The 25,459-nt window shown below is 45.8% G+C and overlaps 1 protein-coding gene across 1 annotated transcript in view; it reads right to left on the bottom strand.

Annotated features, from left to right (window-relative positions):
* Positions 1-25,459, bottom strand: part of LOC309551370 (multiple coagulation factor deficiency protein 2 homolog) — a 72,551-nt gene that overhangs the window by 33,340 nt on the left and 13,752 nt on the right. Inside the window, exon 2 of the mRNA XM_082251942.1 lies at positions 482-568. Coding sequence (XP_082108068.1) covers positions 482-568 — 87 coding nt within the window. The remainder of the gene's footprint in view (positions 1-481; positions 569-25,459) is intronic.

Raw genomic sequence — 25,459 nt, 5'->3', positions numbered from 1 at the left:
GATTCTGGTAATAGACATGGGGTATGCAGGATGAAAATAACAATTTTTCTGTACTTGATTGTTTAGAAATTATAAGAAGTTGGGCCGACAGGACTCCTGCTGAGATTGATAAAGAGAAAGTGTACAAAACTTGTCAGAAGGTACAGGTCTTATTAGCCATGCAGCGAGATGAACTCCAAGTCACGTGGTAGGTAACCTATACCATGATGACTGGATTGAGGTGACTGTTACCTATGTGGTTAGGTGTGTTTCTGATGCTCATTTGAGCTGAGGAAGCCAAGTAGCAAAATGCCTTTAACGTTGGAGAACAAGTCCATTTAAATGTGATCATTACTAGTTAAACCAGATACTGTATGTATGTAGTATCTGATTGCTTTTCATGTGCTTAGATACCATACATGCATTTGAAAAAAAAATCATTCCTGTTCACGTAACATTGCCAATGCCTTTAGTATCACTTACAACAATAAATCACACTTACGTGAAGTAATAGAATTCAAGTTCATCTTCTGAGGCTTTATCCAAATCAACTTCTCCCATCTCATGCCTTAACTCATCTTCTAAATGACTAGACAGGTACAGAGTAGATTATCATTAGTATTAATTTTTTTAATTTTACATAATTAAAAAGAAATCAGACACCAAGAAAAAGCTATGAACTTCTAGTGCCCTGCCTGCACTGTAGCTAAATTAATGTCATAAAAACGGAAAATTGTATCATACTTACTGTAATTTTCCTTTCCTGGTGCCTATCCATGGCAGCATACCTGTGATACTCTGCCTTCAGGACTAGTGAATAGCTTAAAAGAAAGACGCCCCCTACTCCCAGCATTCTCCTGTGATATAGAATACTGAGGGAGGGAGCGTACGCTGCCATGGATAGGCCTCCATGGTAGCATACCTGTGATAAATAACTAGCTGACAAAAGGGTGGGTAGATGCTAAAACACAAGGAAATGTTTTTTTTTCTTTAGATGAAGAAAGGGCTTCCTGCATGGTCCTTATTTCAAATTCTACAGTGGTGAGCGTTACAGGGTCCACTCAATGTTTTATAAATGTGTGCTGAGACGACCATGTGGCAGCCCTGCAGATGGTATCCAGGGAGACGTTCGCTCTGGCTGCCCATGAGGCAGAAATTGATCTCGTTGAATGAACCTTTACCTGCTCCGGAGGAACCATGCCTTTAGCCCTGTACACTTTACGTATTAGTTTGACAATCCAGGATGCAAGAGTCCTGCTAGAGGCTTCCTTTCCTCTGTTTTTTTCCCATGGCATAACGAACAGCCTGTTAGATGTTCTAAATTTTTCTGTAGCCTCGAGATACTTCTTGAGGACTTTCATTATGTCCAAGCTTGGGTCTATTTCTGACTGGGAAAAAAAAAACTGGCAAGGCCCATGATTCCCTGAGGTGACTTGCGGTATCGACTTTAGGGGTGAAACCTTGAATAGGTCGCAGTTCCACTCTGTTGATCGCCCATCTTGAATTTGTTGCCGTTGATAATGCGGCCACCTGGATTTTTTAATGAACTGAGACCTAGGCCTAGGTCGAGTCCGGTCTGTAGGAACCCCAAAATATTGGAGACTGAAGGTGAGAATCGATCAAAAAAATTATTATTTTTTTTCACAGCCGCAAAGCCACTCAATTTCCACACTGGTAGATCCAATCTGTGCGGGTTTGGATGAGAGACTCTGCCCTGCGGTAGAAGTTGAGGGAACAGGGGAAGTGTCAGAGGTGTGTTCACAGACAGCCGCATGGCTAGTGGAAACTAAGGTCTCTTGGGCCAATAAGGGAGAATCTCCAGGATGTGTACTGGTTCCTTCAGGAGCCTCAGGAAGAATTTTAGAATAAGAGGGTGAGGTGGGAAGGCATATCCTGTGTCGAAGTCCCAGGTGCATGTCAAAGCATCCACTGCTTCCATCTGGGGGTGTGGAAATGGGAGATAAATCTGGAAAGCTTGGTGTTCTGTGGTGTAGCGAACAGATCCACCTGAGGATATTTCCAGTGATTGGTGATCTGGTGAAATATGTGTGGATGCAGGGCCCATTTATTGTTTTCCGGACAAGATATGGAGAGAATGTCCGCTTGATTGTTTAGCCTGCCCGAGAGATACACTGCTCTGAGGTCTAGGAGATTCCTCTCTGCTCACAGCATGATCTGTTCTACTCTTGACAGAAGCGACCTGCTGCAAGTCCCGCCCTGTTTTTGAATATAGGAGACTACTGCCCTGTTGTCCAGTCATAGAAGGACTCTCTTGCCTCTGATGTGGGGAGCTAGAGAGGTTAAAGCTAGGAATGCTCCTCTCAACTCCAGGATGTTCGAGACTAGGCTCTCGGCTTGAAAGGACCATCTTCCCCAGACCTCGATTTCCTCAAAAATGGGCTCTCCACCCTTTTCCGCTGGCATCTGAAGTAATTGTGGTCCAGGAGAGGGAACCCAACTATCGCAGTTTGGAGAGGTTCTGAAGCTTCCTCCACCAATGAAGACTTCTGCGCATGCATGGTGTTAAGAGGATGGTCTGTGAGAGACGTTGTTTCTTCCACTGTTTTAGGAAGCCGGTCTGAAAGTACCTCAGATGCCAACGTGACATGGCATCATCGGAATGCATGCTGACATTTAACCTATGAGGCTCAAACAGAGAGAAGCTGTCAGGCAGGGGGTTGCGCAAAATCTTGGAAACTCTCTGAATGAGGATCTTCACCTTCTGTATGGGTAATGACACTGTACCCTGACTGGTGTTGAGTAATGCTCCAAGATAGATCATCTCTGATAGTTAGATGGCTCTTCTGATAGATGGATAGATGGCTCTTCTGATAGTTTATTAACCTCCCTGCCTAGGTCAAAGACTGTAACAAGATGTCCCTCTGTGCAAGAAGGTGACTCTGACTGTCCACGAGCAAGAGGATGTCGTCCAGGTAATGATATACCCGTAGCCCCTTTTCCCTGAGAAGGGCTATTGTAGAGACTAGGACCTTTGTGAAGACCCATGGAGAAGTGCATAGTTCGAATGGAAGGCACTGAAAATGAAGATGAAGATGCCCCACTGCAAACCTCAGGTATCTCTGAGAGGACGGAAGAATTGGAATGTGCAGATAGGCATCCTGAAGATCTATTGAGAGTAACCAATCCTTTGGTTGTACTGCTTGGATTATCATCTGCAGAGATTCCATCTTGAAACTTTCTAGATCGACATGTCGATTGAGCTTTCTCAGGTCTATTACTGGTCTCCATCCCCCAGTTTTCTTTGGAATGAGGAATAGAGTGGAGTAAAAACCTGTATATTGCTCCAAAGTGGGCACTGGAACTGCTGCGCTCTGTACTTGGAGAGTCGCTATTAACTGCAGAAGAGCTTTCGCTTTTTGTGGTGATGTTGGGATCTCTGTCCTCTTGAAGTAATCTTGAGGAGGCTGAGGAAAGAAAGTCCTGTAGTGTCCGTGTTTTATTGTAGATAGGACCCAAGGGTCCTGACATCTTTTTGCCAAAACTGGCACAAAATGTTTGAGCCTGGTTCCCACCGGGAGTGTTTGGGCCTGCCCTATGTCAAAAAAGGATTTTGTTTTATCCTGGGGGGCGGAGAAAGGTTTACTTTTTCTTGTCCCCAGAAAGGAAGACTGGGTATCCCTCCAGGTTTTCCGGCCATCTCTATTTTGGCGAGACTGTCTGAGATTTCTTGACCTGGGATTGTTGAAATCTAGAAGAGAAGTTTCTGGATCTCCCAGCCCGTCTGTCTTGTGGAAGTAAGCCTGATTTGCCACCAGTCACTCTGGAAATTGCTTTGTCCAATCTCTCCCCAAACAGTGCCTTCCCATCAAAGGGAATGCTGCACCAGTTCTGTTTTGAAGGAATATCCGCTGCCCACGGCTTTAGCCATAAGGCCCTTTTGGCCATGACTGAATTGCTCTGGCTGAGCAGCGAATGGTGTCAATTGCTGCTTCTCCGACAAAATCGGCCGACATCTTCAGCTCATCCAGTGCCTTTATGATGTCTTGCTTTGGCACATCTTGTCTGATAGCCGACTTTTCTGTCCAGGCTTTTATTGCTGTGGACACTGATGTAAGGGCGATTGCTGGCTTACATGCTGCACCTGAAGCTAGATAGCTCCTTTTGAGATCCAGATCCATACACCTCTCTAAAGGATCTTTAAAGAATGCTGAATCCATAGAAAGAGAAACATTCTTTGCTAGTTGGGTCACTGCTGTTTCCCCCACTGGCATCAAATCCAGGGGCTCCGAATCAGCTGGAACTAGAGGGTAAAGTTTCTCAAACTTTGCGAGTGAAAACTTATTTTCCGTCTTCTTCCACTCCTCCTCAATCACCAGTCCAGAGGCATGAGGAAAATAGGAGAATGCTGGGAGTAGGGGGCGTCTTTCTAGTCCTGAAGGTGGAGTAGAGGCGGAGCTCTATCACAGGTATGCTGCCATGCAGAGGCGTAACTAGAACCTTCAGGGCCCCGATGCAAGAAACCATGAAGGGCCCCCCAGACTCCTGGCCGGGGCCCTTCCCTTCAAGCCCGGGGCTCTACCCACTAATCCTGGGGCTCTTTACTCTCATTGCATGGCCTTTTATTATGGTCCCGCATCAGGATCCTTTCACAAGTTCTGCAGTGGGCCCCCTTCCTGCAATCTTGGGGCCTCCCCACAGTGGTGAAATGCCAGGGCCCGGTCGCAAGTGTGACCGTTGAGATCCTAGAAGTTCACCCACTGGTTTGCTACCGGGCCCCCTGGAGCATGGGGCCCGGTAGCGATTGCAACCCCTGCAACCCCTGTAGTTACGCCCCTGCTGCCATGGAAGCACCAGGAAATCACATTTCTCTGACAGACACAGCTCCATGTATTCTTAGACCCTTTGGCTTATGCTGCTCTCTCTTCACGAGTAGAACTAGGCGGAAACAATTTTGGCTACGCCCCTGAGGCAGTCCCAGAGGGTATACCATCTGGTATAGGACTTAAGTTTTTTCTGCCTAGTCAGGAATAAGGACCTGGCTCCCTGCTGGGATCTGCCGTTCTATATTTTTTCCTTTTTTAAATGGAATTTTTTTCTTTTTTCTTTGTTATTTTCTGTTCCTGTGTGAACTACAATCAACAGCTGGACTGGGCAATGCACTGGATATCCTAGATCCTTATGGCCTTCCCAGAGTGGCATGCAAGCGCGACCAAACTATTAGCACTGTGCTAGGTTAGCCGCGACATAGCCCCACTGGATGGGGGCTGACCAGCGAGTGAAGCACCTCGTGGGGGTCACAAAGCCCTGGTCATGACAACGGCCACGATCAGAGTCGCAGCATACTTTTGGCCGCAGCGCCCCCATCCAAGATGGCGCGGTGGACTGCCGGGAGTGGTGCCCGCCTAATGCCAAGGTGTGGTGAGTAGTGTCCCTCCTCTTTTCTCTGGGAATTTCTGGGGTGGTCACGGGCCCTTCCTGAAGATGGTAGGCCCCCCCTGTGTCCTTCCTCCCCTCTTGGTTCCCCCCTCTCTCTAGCAGGGTTCTCCCTGCATTGGTCACCCTCACCTGCCCCAGCCATCTCCCCTAGTCTCCCTTTGGGGTGCATGGGTGTTTCTTGGTGGGGGTGTTACATTGTTGCTGGGCCGGAGGAGCGGTGGGAGTGTGCCGCTGGCGGCTCCCTGTTTATTGCACTGTGGGGGGGTCCTTAGGGGCAGTGGTGGCTGGTACTTCATGGGCCAGGGGGAGGTGGCAGAGGGACCACACCAGGCCGCACACCACCCCCCCCCCCCCGACCACAGGGAGACAGGAGAGGAGAGCACAGATAGAGAGGACAGACGGACAGAGAGGACGGACAGACAGACAGGACCCCCCCCCCACTCACCCTGCCTGGATGCAGCAGCAGACGGTGGTGGCTTCTTCCCCCTGTCTTCTGCGTCTCCTCCCTCCTCCTTAATGCCCAATGGCATGGCTTCTCCTTTCGGCCAATCGGGTAACGGGTCTCAAAACCCGCTCCCTGATTGGCCCAGAGGAGGATCCGAATTTTCATTCGCTATTGTCACACAACTGGGTGGGCTCGGGGTGCACTGCTCTGCGCCCCGAGCCCACCCTTTTTTTTAGCCTGTAAGAGCCTCTGGCTCTAATCACATGGTTAAAAAAAAAAAGCCCCATTGAACTCCATCCGTCCGGCACCCCGCATGTAGATTGGGGGGCCAGATGCATGGATAGGGGAGGCAGCGCCCCTGCGCCCCATATGACCAGCCGCCACTGCCTAGGGGGCTCCTCCCTGGTGGACTATTACTTCCCTGGGTTCCAGTGGGGTCCTGGGTGGTGCTGCCATTGTGCCGTGGAGGGTTGTTTTCAGCCTCGGCAGCCATGTTTGTGTAGTCCGGCAGCCATGTTTTGGGTTTCCCATTGTAGTCTATGCGGCGGCCATTTTCTTTAAGTCCAGTACGGTGACATGCAGCGGGGGCTTTAGTGACAGTGTCAGCGCTTCCTCTTCCTCTTTGATCACAGTGTGGCAGGCTGTTTGGTGCTCTGGATCCAGCTCTTGGTGTCTGGTGGTTAGTCTCTGTGGGTATACAGCCCTTCCTCTGATATATTTATTTTGGGCACAGTGCGGCTCCGATTTAACCATGGAGCTCCTGGAATGTGTACCACCACCTGACCCACTCCTTGCAGCTGCAGGACCCTCTGGGGGCCATGACGGGGGCCCTGCAGTCACATGTGTCAAAGGTTGATATGGCCCTGCAAAGGCGGCCTAGCAAGAAGTGCCCCCCGCCTTCGCCTGTATCCTCTGCCTCCTCAGAATCTGAGGTTAATTTGGCTGCTGCAGACGCGAGTCAGCCCACTGGGTCTGCATCCACGCAACATGAGTGCTCTAACAGTGAGGATGAATCCTCCTCCACTGCAGCCGCGCATTAAACGCGCATGCAGGAAACTTTAAAGTTGGAGGACTGATGCTGAGTCGGCGACACTGGTGCAGTTTGGTACCCGCAGATCTTCCAAGGTGACTGAGGTGTTCCCCTTTCCTGCCTATTTTGATGAGATTGTCGCTAGTCAGTAGGGATCCCCGAAACGCATGGTTGGAATGCACAAGCATTTCGCTAGGAGATGTCCCTTTCAGGAGTCTCTCCTGAAGAAACTAACGGTTCCACGGTTGGTGGACTCTCAGTTTTCCAGGCTAAATAAGGCCACACTTTTGCCGGTGGAGGATTCTCTATCCTGTAAGGATCCTGTGGAGAAGAAAGCTGAGGCTCTGGTTCGATACCTTTTGGCAGGTTCAATGTTGAGGCCGGTGTTTGCTATCACTTTGGTATCCCAGACCTTAACGGAATGGGCAAAAATTTTACGCCAGGATCTGGAAGGGGATCAACATCCTCCTGAGCTGGCAGATCAGTTGGCCCAGGGGCTACAGTACATTTGTGATGCATCTTTGGATGCCGCCCCTTTGGCTGGCAGAGTATCTGTGACGGCGGTGGTCCTTCGCAACATGATTTGGTTGAAACACTGGTTGGCCGACCAGGCTTCTAAAAAGGTCCTAACTGATCTACATTTTGTAGGTGACCGTTTGTTCGTTGCCTCTATAGAGTTTGGCTACAAGATCAAGTTTCGGTCCTTGCCTCCAGCAAGGTTCTTTCCTTCCAATTTACGTCTGTGTCACGATCGGCTGCAGGGTCTTTACAGGGCAGTGCAGGACCTGTTAGCACAAGGAGTCATTGTGCCAATTCCAGATTCGGAATGTTTTCAAGGTTCTTAATCAAATCTATTTACCGTTCCCAGGAAGTAAAGCAAGGTCCGCCCGATCTTGAACCTCAAGGCTCTGAACCACTTTGTGCGGGTTCAGAAATTTTGGATGGAGTCCATTCGCACGGTAGTGGCTTTCCTTCATCAAGAGGGTCTTTTGCCTTCTATTGATCTCAAGGACGCTTACCTTCATATTCCAATATAAGTCGGGCACCAGCGTTTTACCGTGGGCGAGGAGCATTATCAATTTGTGGCGTTATCTTTTGGTCTCGCTTCAGCTCCTTGGGTGTTCACAAAAGTTTTGGCCCCAGTGTTGGCCTTGGTTCGGCAGAAGGAGATTGCGGTACTAGGTTACCTGGACGATCTGTTTCTGCGTGCAGAGTCTTCTTTGGCTCTAGAAGTCAACTTGGACATTACTGACAAACTCTACAGGAGTTTGGGTCGACACTGAATTTTCAGAAATTGGCTTTGACTCCGTCCACCAAGCTGGACTACTTGGGTCTGATGCTGGATTCAGCATCAGCCCGGGTGTTTCTTCCACAGGCAAAACTACTGACGTTGCAGGATGTGATTCGGCGTCTCTTATCCAACCGTCGGTCGTCGCTCAGGACTTGCATGCAAGTGCTGGGTCTGATGGTTTCCACCTTCAAGACGGTTCCGTTTGCTCGGTTCTTTACCAGACCTCTGCAGAGGGAGATTCTTGCCAAATGGGACAAGGATCTGCAGTCGCTGGACGATCTGATCCTGTTGAGTTGGGGAATGAGAGGGTCTCTGACATGGTGGCTCCGCTCCCCGGCGCTTCGTCTGGGAAGTTCTTTTCTTCCTGTGTATTGGACAGTGATGTCCATGGATACCCACGATGAGTGCCGACCGGGAAGGGGACCTGGACATGACATCAGACTTTGGGGGAAGGAGGTGGTGAGCGGCATGTGGGGTGACCCAATGCAGTGGAGCGTAAAGTGCCTGCTTCTCGTATGGTTGTCCTGACAACTTTTCAATGTTCTATTTTCTACATTGGCATCATTCATGACTATTATTGCTGCCATCAGTAATCATCATTGGTGGTTTCATATAGCGCTTATATGTGGTGAACCCTTATGTGACTGATACTTTTGAACATCCCTCCTGGTGTGTTTTGTTCCCCACACAGCAGCTACTTGACCCCCAGGTGTTATGCCAATTATCATGGAGAGGGCACTAGTCCTGTCATACTAGGGCCGGATTTATTTGTGTTTTTTAGTCTTCCCTAATCTGGCTAAGTCCGAGGCCATATTGATCAAGGAATATAAATCTGGCAGGGGGCGGGTGGTGGGTGTTAACAAAAGTGTATTCACAAGTAATAGAAAAAAACAGAATTGGATGCAGCAGGCCGGGATGGACCATCATTTTGAGTCATTCAAAACAGTAGCATGTATAAGAGGATGTACAAAATGAATGCTTAAAGAACTAATATGGCATACATGCAGTCCCGTGGCATTGAAAGATCCAGAGATCCCAGGGGTCCTAAGCAGCGCGTGGAGATTCACAGTGGCCACAAGAATAGACTTTTACAAATGACCTGTGGTGCTGTATTAAAGCGGCCCACGGGCTGGACTTTGGACATGCCTGCCATAAGTTATTAAATTTACATGGATGCCCTCTATGCTGATATATTTCTATAATCTAAGGGTTTCCCCCATGCATTGTACCCATTCCTTATGTAAAAGGAAAGTCAGTAGACTTCACTTCCAGTTTCGAAATATTACCCTTCGAGCTTGAAAGAGCGCTCTGGCCACCGCCTCTCTCGTGGGGACCAGCAATTGAAAGTCATCTAATATACCTAAAAGACATAGCTTGGGGTCAAGTGGAATCGAGGTCTGAAACACCAAGTTTATGGTATTCAACACTCCCACCCAGTATAGATGTAGTTTGGGGCAGCGAAAGGTATAGTGAATCAGATCCCCATGGTCCCTAGAACATTTGGGAAATCTAAAATGCCTATTGCAAATAATCTAGCTGGTGTGAAATGTACCCTTAAAAGTAGATATAGTTGTATAAGCCTTTGTGTAACATTAAGAGACAATTGAGTACTGTCCGTGATACTTTTTTCATTTGCACTAACATACAATTTTTCAGGACAAGCTTTTGGGGTATGTCCCCTTCATCAAGATCCAAGCAGTACTGATTCACAAAATGTTTAGCAGAATGGTAAAAAAACACACAATCTCTAAGCCAAAGGGAAAAAAAAAGAGAAAACCAAACAAACATAAACAAATTTAACTGGCAATGGTAATAAAACTAGCATAGTTAGTGAGATAAGACAGAGGGAGAGCTGAAGACAGGTGGAAAGGTGGGGGGGGGATAGTCACAGAGGGGGTCGTAAAACTGTAGGATAATGAGTAAGGAAATCCATATCTAAATTTAAGCCAAGATCAATCTGTCTAAAAGTGTCACACACACAAATGGGACCTTAAATACAACTGCACCTCCAGTAATGTTGTGTACCTCATCCAATGCAAAAGATGTAGCAAAGGATTTTATGTAGGCGAAACAGGACAGAAGTTGCAAGCGAGGATGAATTTGCACAGACATACCATCAAGGAACATAAAGAACATAAAGAAGACACATGTGGGACATCATTTTTCACAACTGGACCACACTATAGAAGACCTCAATGGTTTAGTTCTTAAAGGAAATTTCAGAACTATCTAGGAAAGGAAAACTTTTGAATTAAGAATGATTCAAAATGGCGCTCCAGTTGACGTCATTGTGACGAAACGCGTAGGGCGGAGTCTCCGACGTCAAACGTCACTTCCGGTTGTCGGCCGTGGAACGCGGAAGCCTCCCGGCGAACACGACTATTCTGATCCTGATCTACTGTACGAGTGAGTCTACTACGCCGCTTTTGTATAACTGTGTGTTACTACTATTCACCATGGGGTATTTTTCCTTTTATGTGAGCACTCAGGGCACCCGCCGCTGACCTTTCTGACTGCTCGCTTATCACGAAGAGGAACATCCCCATACATCAGCATACAGGTTGTACTAACCATTTTGCGCCACTTAGTGGCCACTCGTGGAATTTCACCTATCCACTTTTTTTCACCATAAATTATTTTTATCACCTACGTTGACACATATGTACGTGGCACATTTATAGTTTATTTGGAAACCACTCACATATTTCCGGTTGTGGGTCTTTTGTCACGCCATCAGTTTACTTTTTTCCTGCATTTATTGTTTGATTTGAATAAATCTCTGTTCTCACTTTTTATCCACGATTTATTATTATATATTTTTTAGATATTGCACCATTTGTGGGTATTTTTACCAATATATTTCCCCTTTCACGTCACAAGGGGCATTATATACGGTTGCCTTTATTTCATAGGTAGCGCCACCACCAATCTTCACACTTCTTTTAAAACTTCGCAGGATGTTCCCCTCCTGTTCGGATCTTTGCTGGCGATGTGGCGTGGAGGTGGGGTCCCTTCTCCACATTTTTTGGTCTTGCAAAAAATTACATTCTTTTTGGTCGGAGGTCCTCCGTATTATCCAAAAATTCACAGATCACACCCTTGCCCTGCAACCAGCCCTCTTCCTCCTCCACCATCACAGCTTCCCAAGGGCGTCTTATCAGAAGTCGATCTTGCACATACTGCTAACAGCGGCCAAGAGCTGTGTTCCTCTCCTATGGAAGCAATCCCACCCTCCTACTGTGGCAATGTGGTTGCGCAAAGTGACGTTTATTAATGAGATGGAGGACTTCCAATGTGGCACTTCCTGATCTTTGCTCTATCCTTCTTCTACCTGTTTTCTTTGAAAATTTCTCCCGTTCCTGTAAGGTATACATGACACTACTGCCTTCTTGTGGTTTCTCGGATTGGCGACCCCGTGAGATGCCCTCCACACTCCGGTATGCCAGCCATGTGACAGATGCCAGTAGGGGTATGGTTCTCTCTGGGAACCTGCCATCCTGAGACATACTCTGATGCACTGTATATTATCATTTCTCGCATACGGCTATGTTTATATGATTTACGCCTCATGTTACGCTGTTTTCTTGATGTTCGGCTGTATTTCAATTCACTGCCTTTGTTGACTTGTATACCTTTCTCTCCTCAATAAACATTGAATTTGAAAAAAAAAAAAAAATGCTGCAAACTGTGCAAACAGATCAATCTGTCTAAAAGTGCCACACACACAAATGGGACCTTTAATATAACAGGACCATACAACTGCACCTCCAGTAAGGTTGTGTACCTCATCCAATGCAAAAGATGTAGCAAAGGATCTTATGTAGGCGAAACAGGACGGAAGTTGCAAGCGAGGATGAATTTGCACAGGTATACCATCAAGGAACATAAAGAAGATAGTTTCTGCACACCTGTGGGACATCATTTTTCACAACCGGACCACACTATAGAAGACCTCAATGTTTTAGTTCTTAAAGGGAATTTTAGAACTATCCAGGAAAGGAAAACTTTTGAATTAAGAATGATACTTCTTTTTGACACAAAAAATAACGGCTTAAATTTAGATATGGGTTTCCTTACTCATTATCCTACAGTTTTACGACCCCCTCTGTGACTATCCCCCCCACCTTCCCCCCTGTCTTCAGCTCTCCCTATGTCTTATCTCACCAACAATGCTAGTTTCATTACCATTGCCAGTTAAATTTGTTTATGTTTGTTTGGTTTTCTCTTTTTTTTCCTTTGGCTTAGAGATTGTGTGTTTTTTTACCTTTAGCTAAACATTTTGTGAATCAGTACTGCTTGGATCTTGATGAAGGGCACATACCCCGAAAGCTTGTCCTGAAAAATTGTATGTTAGTGCAAATAAAATAAGTATCACGGACAGTACTCAATTGTCTCTGTCACAAGTGCACTAATACGGCTACGATGACCTGTAACATTAAGGTAACATTGGGGTACTGCCTGTAAAACCTCCTCCTATTGATCTTCTTTGAAAAGACCAAGATCTCTTTCCCATCTTTCGCCCACCTTCAGGGGGGAAAAAATATCTGTTAGTAACATTGCGTAGCATCTAGAAATATAAATAAATCCCTTGATGGAAACGGTTTCAGCCATCATGTTTAATAGTGATGCAGGGGATTGCCGCCACTCCACCCTAGAGACTTGCACCACTACACCATGTTTAAGTAGAATATAATAAAAGTACATAGATTGAGTAGGCAGAATTTCATGCTTAATTTCTCAAATGAGCATAAGGACCCGTTCTTGAAGATGTTGTGAAGGTGAGTTACATCCCACTTACGCCAGCTAGAGGCCTGCTGTAGTTTGGCTAACTCTGGATAATGGTTAATAATAACCATTATCCAGAGATAGCCAAACTACAGCAGGCCTCTAGCTGGCATAAGTGGGGTGCAACTCACCTTCACAACATCTTCAAGAATGGGTCCTTATGCTCATTTGAGTCTGAAACAAGTGAAACCATTAACCTGCTGAAAATGCTTGGTCTTATTTCAAATCTTTTATATGAAGGCATATGCAGGCAACAGACGATTCGATTTGGCGAAGATCTCAGCCTCTAGGCCAGTGGACAAGTCAGGCTTTTTCGATGTGTACAGCAGAATGCATAAATCAGGCACTGGGCAGGAGGGGGCAATGACTCGTAAAGGATTATCGTCTAGGGGCATCAACGCAGATTTATCCCAATTTATAAGCTGACCTGAAAATTCCCCACATTTGGTTATAGTGCTCATTGCCACCTCCAGGGTGTCTCCCAATAACAACATAGTATCGTCAGCATAAAGCGTGACTTTCTCCTGCAATTCACCGAATTGGAAGCCTATTATATCTGGGGTTTGCCTAATGGATGCAGCCAGGGGTTCAATCGCCAGCGCAAGTAATAATGGTGACAGGGGGCACCCTTGACAGGTGCCTCAGCCCAGGGAGAATGTGCATGAATTCCTACCCGCCTCCCCAATAGCTGCCATTAGATGAATATATAATAATTTGAGCCAGGACGTGAAGAAAGGGCCAAAGCGAAATTTAGATAGGACAGCCCAAAGAAAGGGCCACTCCACTCTATCAAAGGTTATGGTTACAGCTAGGCATAATAGTGCTTTATTGCCTGTATTATCTGCTCTAGCCTGCAAATTAAGGAACAATCTGCACAGATTGTCTGCTGTAGACTTTTGAGGCATGAAGCCAGATTGATCTGGGTGGTTAATCGTAGAGAGAGCCTTGTTGAGACGTAACGGCATGTCAGGCTTATTTGGGGAGATTAATAAGAGAAGAAATTAAATATTTCATATTTTGTTCTACATAGAAATATTAAGCAGTAACATCCATTTTTGTTAGGTTACTGAAAGTTTAAATCTCCTTTAACTAAAAAATGTCTATTCAGGAACTTCTTAAACAGGTTTACACAGACATGTTGTGTTGACCTAAGGTAATAAATAAATAGCCTGTTGATTGTCTTTAGATAAAGTCTAGCTGACGCTATACCAAGATAATCTTATCTGTGTGTGGGACCATAAACCTTAGTCAGTATTTTTTGTGTTTAGAACCATTTAAAAATAAGATTTACAGATACGTTATATCTTATATGTAACAGAATATTAACAATGAAATATATATATAACTAACATACATAGATATGTAGAAAACCATTATATATTATAATTGTTTCATCCTTGCTAAAAGAAAGTTAAACTGATTTTGATTACTCATCACTGCATGTTTAGAAAGACTTCATGTTAAACCTTTGTAAGCTGTAAAAATTAATCATAAAACTTTTCTGACCTTGCTAGACTCTAGAAAGTCTGAGATGGTAAGCTCTTTGTCAATATAAGGTTCAAAGTTTATTTGTAGGTAAATAATGCTGTCATACTGAACCTAAGATCAACACAATACTGCCATCTCTGGTGACTGACTACTACTAATTGAAGTCTTAGGTTAAAAAGTAATTTCCAATATATATAGATATATATATTAAATCAGATATATTAAATATTAAAATGGTGTTACCAGATTTAATCTTTATTTAGATACATGATGGATATTAAATGGACATGTAATAGATGAGAGTATGGATACATTTTATGTTATTTTATGATATTCTTAAATATGGAGAAATTATCATTTAATTTTAAATTCTGGTCAACCAAGAGGTGTCACCCAATGACCTCTCCAGTTAATGACTAAGATGTCCCAACCAATGGGGATAATGTCACTCCTTCTGGGTTTAACTTATGGTAATTTTAATAGTCCTTTGTTCTATACCATATAAAAAGGAAAATCTAGATGAGAGACACAGGACATTTGCACAACATGCATTACATATACAATACACACGCTACTACAGCCATGCATAGACTCATCTATACAGACTCCATTTTGCTCCATCATGTATCTGAAACTTTGAGGGACGCCAAACGAAACTCCTCCCTACCTGACCACCATCTTGGAAAGGCAGCCATCTTAAGGACTCTGGTAACGACCATTTTAAGCTAGCAGCCATTTTAAATATGGTAAATATTCCTTGCTAATTATTTGATTATTATTCAATATTGTTTATGTACTTCCTTAAATGTTTTACATGTAATATTTAAGGGTAATGAGATTACAGTCCCAGCCGTATTAACCATATGTAGATTTTTCTCTAAGAGTTGATTTTTGCTTTTTATACATTTTTTATGAATATCAGATTTAGCGCATATTGGCGTATTAGTCTCACGTTTTGCATAGCCTAATTTTGCTTCATCTGCAGTGGAGTGACCATCGGTTGTGCATTGCGCAGACCATTGTGGTCTGATTATATAGAACATTAATTTATGGTTTATACTATACCTGGAGAAAACGTAATCTTGCTTTATTTTTACTTTCATTATTGAGCTACACATCACATTGCATTTATTGTTTGAAGTTCATATTTTATGTAAAGTTATCTTTTTGTGTCATCTCAAGTTTGATCATTTATTGTGAATACATGTCTCGTGAATAAATATTCTTATATATTCCATACTGTAGACTGTTTTCACTAAGATTGGTATATGCTTTTAAAAAGAAATTAATCAATAAAAAGAATTCGCTACATATTGATTTGTGGAAATAAGTGGAGATTTTCCTACCGCACAGATCTTTGCTTATTGACATACATAGACACTGTTATATTCAGAGCAGTATAAACATTCTGACAGGCAGAACCTTCACAAGGATTTTTTTTGTCACTCTGAAGTAAGGAGAATGGCCGGGGACCCGGGGTCCAAAGGGTCCTTGCCTGGTTTAAGTAGAAGGATTATATTAGCTTTTGTTATAGAGTATAGTAAAATACCACGTTGCCTAGCAGCATTTTACACCTTTAGCATATGTGGCATGATCTGTTCCCCATACAGTTTGATATACCTCCATTGGTAAACCGTCATCTCCTTGAGCCTAACAGTTGGGGAATGCAAGAGTCGCCTGTGGTAACTCCTCCAAAGTAATCGGAGAGTCTAGCATTTCACTGTTTGTGGCTGATAGTTCTAGTAAGCGGACACTGCTCAAGTATTCCAAAATATCTACATGTGTACAAACCTGCTTCGATTGATATATATTGGAGAAAAATTAGACCATTACTGTCATTATAGAATCTGGGATATTGACCAGGCTACCATCCACATCTCTTAGTGCACCAAAAGAACTCCTTGAGTTCTGGGATCTAGCAATTCTAGCAAGTAATCTCCCAGTTTGCTCACCCTCCTGGCCCTGATTTGTCACCCAAAATTCTGTTATGAAGCAGTGCACAGTAGCATGTGAGGGAAAGATGTTTAGCCAAAAGGCATTTAACTTCCAAGAGGCTTGCAGTAAGGATGTCTTGGGCTTCACTGCTAGATGAATTATCAATGGGGAATGGTTTGATATCCCTCTAGGGTTGTAAGCGATACTCAAGATGTAAGGGAGCAAGGATGGAGTACCCAGGCCTTGTTCATTGAGGGATAGGGAAATATGAGACTTGGGTAAACAGGAAAATTGTTTTCCCTGTTTACCCAATCCAGCCCACCTCATGTTAAAAAGCTATACAGGACCTACCCCTGTCCAAGTTTCCCAGGTAGGGTGCTTATCTAACGAGAGGTGTAGATAGCAATTGAGGTCTCCCATTAATAGGAGGTAAATCTGCCTTATCCAACTGGTACACCAGCAGGCTTTGCAGCAGTGGCTGCCGGTGCATTGGGGGCACAGGGGCGCCGCACCCCCTATCCATGCGTCCGGCCCCCTAATCTACATGCGGGGCGCTGGACGCCTGGAGTTTAATGGGGCTTTTTTTTTAATCACCTTATTAGAGCCAGAGGCTCTAATAGGCTTCAGCAAAGGGTGGACCCGGGGCGCAGAGCAGTGCGCCCCGAGCCCACCCATTGTGTGACAATAGCGAATGAAAATTCTCTATTGTAACACGGATCCTCCTCCTGGCCATTCAGGAAGCGGGTCTCCCACTTCCTGATTGGCCGAAAGGCAAACCCCATGCCATTGGCCGAGGAGGAGGCGGGAGGACTTGAGGAGACGCGGGGACTGAAGAGAAGCCACCGCTACAGGTAAGTGCACTGGTCCTTGGGGGGGGGGCTTGGCACGCTGTTCACTCTGCATTGAAAGGGGGCATGCTGATCTCTGCATTGAAGGGGGCACGCTGGTCTCTGCATTGAAAGGGGGCACGATGATTTCTGCATTGAAGGGGGCACGCTGGTCTCTGCATTGAAATGGGGCACACTGGTCTCTGCATTGAAAGGGGGCACACTGTTCACTCTGCATTGAAAGGGGGCACGCTGGTAACTGCATTGAAGGGTCCACGCTGGTCTCTGCATTGAAAGGGGGCACGATGATCTCTGCATTAAAAGGGGCACGCTGGTCTCTGCATTGAAAGGGGGCAAGCTGGTCTCTGCATTGAAAGGGGGTACGCTGGTCTCTGCATTGAAAGGGGGCACACTGTTCACTCTGCATTGAAAGGGGGCATGCTGGTCTCTGCATTGAAAGGGGGCATGCTGGTCTCTGCATTGAAAGGGGGCACACTGTTCACTTGGCATTGAAAGGGGGCCACGCTGGTCTCTGCATTGAAAGGGGGTACGCTGGTCTCTGCATTGAAAGGGGGGTACGCTGGTCTCTGCATTGAAGGGGGCACGATGATCTCTGCATTGAAAGGGGGCACGATGATCTCTGCATTGAAAGGGGGCACGCTGGTCACTGCATTGAAAGGGGGCACGTTGGTCTCTGCATTGAAAGGGGGCACGCTGGTCTCTGCATTGAAAGGGGGCACGCTGGTCTCTGCATTGAAAGGGGGCCCGCTGGTCTCTGCATTGAAAGGGGGTATGCTGGTCTCTGCATTGAAGGGGGCACAATGATCTCTGTATTGAAGGGGGCACACTGGTCTCTGCATTAAAAGGGGGCACGCTGGTCACTGCATTGAAAGGGGGCACGCTGGTCACTGTGCATTGAAAGGGGGCACGCTGGTCTCTGCATTGAAAGGGGGCACGCTGGTCCCTCTGCATTGAAAGGGGGCACGCTGTGGTCACTCTGCATTGAAGGGGGCACACTATACCTTGATTACTGAAGGCCACTTTCACACTTTTGTGACCTCAAAGTCACGCAATTTTTAACAGCGTTTTTTGCCGCAAAGTAATGCCTATTACATTTTTCTGTTTGCGCCCCCCCCCCCCCCCCCACCCAAAAAAAATATTTTGAGCACCAGCGGCCACTGCTTTGCAGTACTTCCCCGGAGAAGGGAGGAGGAATGTGAACTATAGCTATAATGCAACATAGCTCGTGCAATTGACAGTGCAAAAATGTAAATCTTCTCTCTGATAGGGCCGACCAACCGAAGCATATTGAATACATGACACATTATCTTTGGTGAGATGGGTTTCCTGAAAACCATAGTTACTGGGGTGATGTTTATGTATAGTTGCTGAAATCATGGATCTCTTCTGAGGGTCCCTTGGGCCCCGCACATTCCATGATACAATGGATACGTCTGTCATGGAGGTGGTGTCGGCAAGATAAGTAAGCAGGGGTAACAGTGAACAGCCATTTCAAATATGCATGAATGTTCAGAATGAAATGGGATACCGTAACCAAAAAAGCAAGTGGAGAAACATAAGTAAAGCCAAGTCAGACTCTGCATTGTGCTCCATAGTGGGACGTCTAGGTAAAACATTAAAAAGAAGCAGTATAAGTTCGTCGGGCTCAACTGCGCCAGCAGAAACCAGGAGAAGTACAACACGTTATTCCCGTACTTCAGGTAATAGGTGGAAACTAGGGAAGAATAGATTGCAACGGGCATACCTATTGCCCAACACAGTGTATACAAAACAAAGCACATCTTTCGTGCAACTCCAGACCAGGGTCTCTTATTTTCACAGGAAAAAATAACAAGAAGTAATTTTACCACGCTTGATTCCCTTGTGTGGTCAAAGGAGAGAAATTTAACTGTTCCTCCCCAGCGCACCCCCTGAAGACAATCTTGTCATCCAAAAGAGAGGAAGACTGGAGGGGGTCAATCTGTCATAAAAGTGTCCCACATTGGTAGCAGGCATCCGAAGACAGCAACCTGAGTTTAGATATGTCCTCAATCAAGCGGCTTCCTCCACAACCTGACAGCGTCATAGGTCAGCTTTGTGGGTATCAATTCAATCTGGGACCGCGACTGCCAACTCAAAGAAGTGAGCCTGCTCACCAGATGTAATACGGAGCCTGGTCGGGTATAACATGGCATAGCTTGCTTGGAGGCTCTGCAGTCGTTTTCGGACATCTGTAAATTTTGCCCTGCTCCGCAAGACTTTAGTCAAAAAGTACAGGTAAAAGGAAACTCTAACTCAGTTGAATTGAATATTAAGGCATTCTCCTGCTAGACGCAGTATACTTTTCCTGTAACGGTATTTAAGCGAGCGAGCCAGTACAGGTCTAGGTGGGTTACCTGGCAGCAGAGGCCTAGTGGGTATGCGGTGGGCCCGCTCCACCGAAAAGTAAGGTGTAAAGGCATCTTTATCGAATACATAATAAAAATAGTGCAGCGCTAAAGGACAAACAATAAAAGAATAAATATGAAAACAAAGAATAGTGCAAGGAAGACATACAACAGTCCCAATATGTGATGAATGGTGTCAGTTGGATAAACAGCTTGTTGGTGACACAGTGCCAAAATCCTCCACCACTAATTTCACAAGCCGCTCACCTCATTGTCAGACCCCTGAATTAACAGGCAGGTCAAACACACTTTTCCCCTCTGGGATAATCAATATGGCAACATAGGTGTCTCATACACACATCCACCAGGATCTGGTGTATACAGAAAAACTTGCAAGAAGGGACCAAATTGTCTCTCAATACGTATCAATCCCAGACTCCTCAGTGAGTAGCTTATAAAAAATAAAACATATCCATAGTGCTTTCTGCTAAAATAGTTCTCCTTTAATATGATAAAGAATCGCACTTACAAAACTGGCACTGTAAACTAGTGCTTAGTATACACAGCTTAAACAACTACAATGAATCGTGTGTATACACAGCTCACACTTGGATGACCGTGGCTGCCGTCATGTAGCTCCTCCCCTTCCTCCGTATCCATTACATCCCATGGGCAGGACTTCCTCAGCGGAAACAGAGGCACAAAAGACACCCGCTTAATATAGACCCAGGCACGATCATCATGGGTCAGATGTTAGCCGTCTCCATGACAACGAGACATACTCCGAGTCCAGCCCGGAAGTATTCACAGCTATGTTGTGTAAATAAAAACACAAATTCCAAGGTAGCTAACCGCCTGGTACATAAAGAAAAATTACCATCTGTACATCATATTACAGCGACAAATTGTAATCGGCCATAATTATTAAAAGCTCCTAATGACATAAAAAAAAAAAAAATATATATATATATATATATATATATAGCAGGTTTTCCAGGCATTAGACCTGATGTGGGTCTGCCATTGTTACCGGTTACCACTCCAGCCCATGTGAGCTGCGACCCTGGGTGTGAGAACTGAGACATCTTCAACTCCGGCATCTTTGTTTGTTGTTTTATTGGTTTTAAAGGGGATGGGAGAAAGGAATGAGTGGGATACTCCTTTAGGCTCAACTAAGTACAACTTGGGACTTTCTCATAAAAATGAGAACGCCAGCCGACGCTAGCCAACGCTCACTGACGCTTAGAGCACACTATAACTTGAAAGAAGTGCTGAATCCTCGACTTTAAGTCCAGAAGACCCAGGACTGTAGAATATTGAACTACTGACACTGCTGTACTGCAAAGTCACTAACTTCTCCCTCCGGCCTTGCACTGGCTTGAGGTAGCTTGTTGTGAATTCCTGTATAGCTGCAACTTTCAATTGACACACTTGCTCTTCAGGGCCTCAAACTGCAGGTGCCCCCTATAACCTTTAGCTCTTCAGGGTCCACTAACTATGTACCCCCTCTGTCACTTCAGGGTCCTCAACCTAGGTACGCTTCCTCAGACAGGAGGAGAGACAGCCGTTCTCTCCCTCCTGGGACTCTGCTCCCGCCAAAGATGCCGTGTCACGCACTTCCCCCAAACTTATACCCACTCCCAGAATCCTTTGTGGCATAATCTGCCTTCTGGGGTAGTTACAAGCCTGAATGTGTCCCCTGATTGGGCTTCCTCCACTGCTCTATGAGAAGCCTCTCACAAGAGCCAGTGGGGAGACTCCCCCTTTAGCAGGCACATCTGGAAGTCATGACACCCTGACCAAAATAAATCATGGCCCTGCTGTTAGGCAGACAAGGCCCACTATACATTTGCCTAGCACCTACCTGTAGGGTGCTACTGTACATATATACTGTATATATTGCTTGAATAAAGTCTGAAACCACAGCAATTAACATTCTTTCCCAAATACTTTGAAAGTGAAGTAACCTAAAGTGAAGTCCAAGATACCAATTAGTTATTTATGCATAAAAAAAAAAAAAAATGGTATACATATTTACCCATTTCTATGTATATAAAGCTTATACTCACAAAAGTGAGTACATCCCTCACATTTTTGTAAATATTTTATTATATCTTTTCATGTGACAACACTGAAGAAATGAAACTTTGCTACAATGTAAAGTAGTGAGTGTACAGCTTGTATAACAGTGTAAATTTACTGTCCCCTCAAAATAATTCAACACACAGCTAATAATGTCTAAACTGCTGGCAACAATAGTGAGTACACCCCTAAGTGAAAATGTCCAAATTGGGCCCAAAGTGTCAATATTTTGTGTGGCCACCATTATTTTCCAGCACTGCCTTAACCTTGTTGGGCATGGAGTTCACCAGAGCTTCACAGGTTACCACTGGAGTCCTCTTCCACTCCTCCATGACGACATCACAGAGCTGGTGGATGTTAGAGACCTTGCGCTCCTCCACCTATGAGGATGCCCCACAGATGCTCAATAGAGTTTAGGTCTGGGTACATGCTTGGTCAGTCGATCACCTTTACCCTGAACTTCTTTAGCAAGGCAGTGGTAATTTTGGAGGTGTGTTTGGGGTCGTTATCATGTTGGAATACTGCTCTGCTGCCCAGTGTCTGAAGAGGGGGGATCATGCTCTGCTTCAGTATGTCTCAGTGCAAGTTAACATTCATGGTTCCCTCAATGAACTGTAGCTCTCCAGTGCTGGCAGCACTCATGCAGTCCCAGACCATGACACTCCCACCTCCATGCTTGACTGTAGGCAAGACACACTTGTCTTTGTACTCCTGACCTGGTTGCCGCCACACGCTTGACACCATCTGAACCAAAATAAGTTTATCTTGGTCTCATCAGACCACAGGACATGGTTCCAGTAATCCAGGCCCTTAGACTGCTTGTCTTCCATAAACTGTTTGCGGGATTTCTTGTGCATCATCTTTAGAAGAGGTTTCCTTCTGGGACGACAGCCATGCAGACCAATTTGATGCATACCTGAGGGGTATACAGGCAGCGTCAGGTGTGGAAATTTAGAGTGAGCTGGGGAGGGGATCAAAGACAGGATCAGCCATGGGAGCACAAAGATGCTAAACCTCTCACATCCCACGGTTGGCTCCACCCCCCCAAGGATGCATAATACCAAGGAAAATCTATGACAATCATCCCAGAAATCAGGGATGGCTGTCTACTTTACAATGATTTAAATATTCCACTAGCCACGACATCATCTCTCTTTTTGAAACTGCAAGACATTAATCAGAAGAGACCTTATTACAACTCCTCAACACTAGCTCCATTAACTTCACATGCTTCAGTTTTAGGGTAGAAACTGTGCTGTCTGAGGTGCAGAAAGGGGACGAGCTCTAGACTGCAATTTCTAACCTTTAAGAGCAGTGTTGGCAGCAGCTAAAAAGGAATATTACCTATCAAATACCATAACTTAACAACATGGCAGCATAAAATTTGGTTTTTACCCTTTGTCAACTTCATAGGACCTCACTCCCACAAAATTGAAACTAACTGAGGCCACATGTTCTATGACTAGCCTACTCAACAGCTACTATACTTCCATGGAGTTCAGTCAGGAAAGGAAAATTATAGTAAATATTTGATAATGAATTTTACATTTTCCTTTCTAACACCATGGCAACATACAGAAAAACTCCCCACAAACAAGGGTAGGATGCTGAAAGTTAATGTTTGGCTTTAAAGTTTGTCAACAAACAGCTGTGAATAAAACTTAACAGGATAAAGATGATGCAATATAGTGTGCCAAAATGGTATGAAGGACCACAATGTCTCCTTACAAATGACTTCTGTGACCAATTAAGTTGAAACACCCCTGAGTGTTGTCATCACCTGAGGAGGAGCCAAGCCTTTTGCCTGATTGCCAGCAGGATCAATGTAGTGATGGGTCTAGACCAGGGGTGGGGAACCTTTTTTCTGCCAAGGGCCATTTGGGTATTTATAAAATCATTCGGGGGCCGCACAAAATTATCAACTTAAAAATGCGCCTATTATATTTGGTCAAACATTTAATTAACTCGCCCCTAATGTGATGGCTGCAACTGCGTCTCTTTGGTGAGGTGTGTGATGTTAGCTGGTATTGATGATGTTGCTATTGGCAACTGGTTTACCAGGTTTGCGTCGGTCAGTCTTGAGCGCAGTCGACTCTTTGTGGTGGTAAGTTTTAAAAGAACTGCTGGCGGGTACAGCTGGATGGTACTGCTGGTTGGTACAGCTGGCTGGTAATGCTGTGGGTACTGCTGGCTCAGGCTGGTACTGTGCTGTGGGTACTGCTGGCTCAGGCTGGTACTGCTGTGGGTACTGCTGACTCAGGCTGGTACTGTGCTGTAGGTACTGCTGGCTGGTACTGCTGTGGCTACTTCTGGCTCAGGCTGGTACTGCTGGCTAATATTGCTGTGGATACTGCTGGCTCAGGCTGGTTCTGCTGGCTCAGGCTGGTTCTGCTGGCTAATACTGTGCTGTATGTACTGCTGGCTGGTACTGCTGTGGGTGCTGCTGGCTGGTACTGCTGTGGGTGCTGCTGACTCTGGCTGGTACTGATGTGGGTACTGCTGGCTCTGGGTGGTTCTGTTGTAGGTATTGCTGGCTCTGGCTGGTACTGCTGGATCTTAGTGCCCCCTTAATGCAGAGTGATTAGTGCCCACTTAATGCAGAGTGATTAGTGCCCCCCTTTAATGCAGAGTGATTGGTGCCCCCCCTTAATGCAGAGTGGCCCCCCTTAATGCAGAGTGATCAGTGCCCCCCTTAATGCAGAGTGATTAATGCCCACTACACTACACTGCACTGCCCACTACACTGCCCAATACACTACACTGCCCACTACACTACACTGCCCACTACAATACACTACACTGCCCACTACACTGCACTACACTACTTCTGCCCACTACACTGCCCACTACACTACACTGCCCACTACACTGCACACTACACTGCACTGCCCACTACACTGCACTACACTGCCCACTGCACTACACTGCACTGCCCACTACACTGCCCACTGCACTACACCGCCCACTACACTGCCCACTGCACTACACTGCCCACTACACTACACTAGTCTGCCCACTACACTACCCACTACACTACCCACTACACTACACTGCCCACTACACTAACCATTACAGTACACTGTCCTACCTACAATATTCCTATACTGAACTACACAACGTGACCCAAACTGCTCTCCCCTAGCTCACTCTTTCTGGCTGTGTGGCTGCTGACTTACCGGAGATCCAGGCTTGAGGAGAAGAGACGTTTGCGGTTCACAGATGCGGAGGCGGGACTCCGGGACTCCTGGAGCAGGATCTGAGACAGGCCAGGCCCCCTGCTGCTGCACATGACCCTATTCGCCCAATAACAGGGCGTAGCCTGACAGGGGACATGGCGGCCTGGCGTACGGGGACATAGTGGCTCGGGAGTGACACAGCGGCACGGGATTTCACCCCCCAAAATTTCGCACCGCCCCCCTCCGCACCCCCAACGCTACGCCACTGATGGTAGGGCTGATCCTGGGCGCCCCCGCCCAGGATCGGCCATGCAAAGCGGGGACAGTGTCCTCAGTCTGGGGACGTCTGGTCACCCAAGCACAGGGAGCCGGATCAGATGACAGCGGGCCGTAGGTTCCCCACCCCTGGTCTAGACTATGCTTGCTTTCCTCTGTTACTATTAGAGAATGTAACAAAAAGATGGAACTTGTGACTAAGCATGTAGTGTCCTGCCAATATCCAGCAGATAGATCTGAGTATTCTCAGTCTTCCTGAATGTAGGGTGAACAATCTATTGGTTCTCATGAAATATTTAAGCCACGTTTGCATTGGATCCCTGCATGGAAATAGAAAACTTTTCAGGCTGGATAGAAGGTA

Source organism: Pelophylax lessonae, assembly GCF_965119305.1.
Source record: "Pelophylax lessonae genome assembly, chromosome: 3".
Classification (NCBI taxonomy): domain Eukaryota; kingdom Metazoa; phylum Chordata; class Amphibia; order Anura; family Ranidae; genus Pelophylax; species Pelophylax lessonae.
The sequence above is the reverse complement of the archived record's forward strand: the minus strand, read 5'-3'. Positions and strand labels throughout refer to the sequence as shown.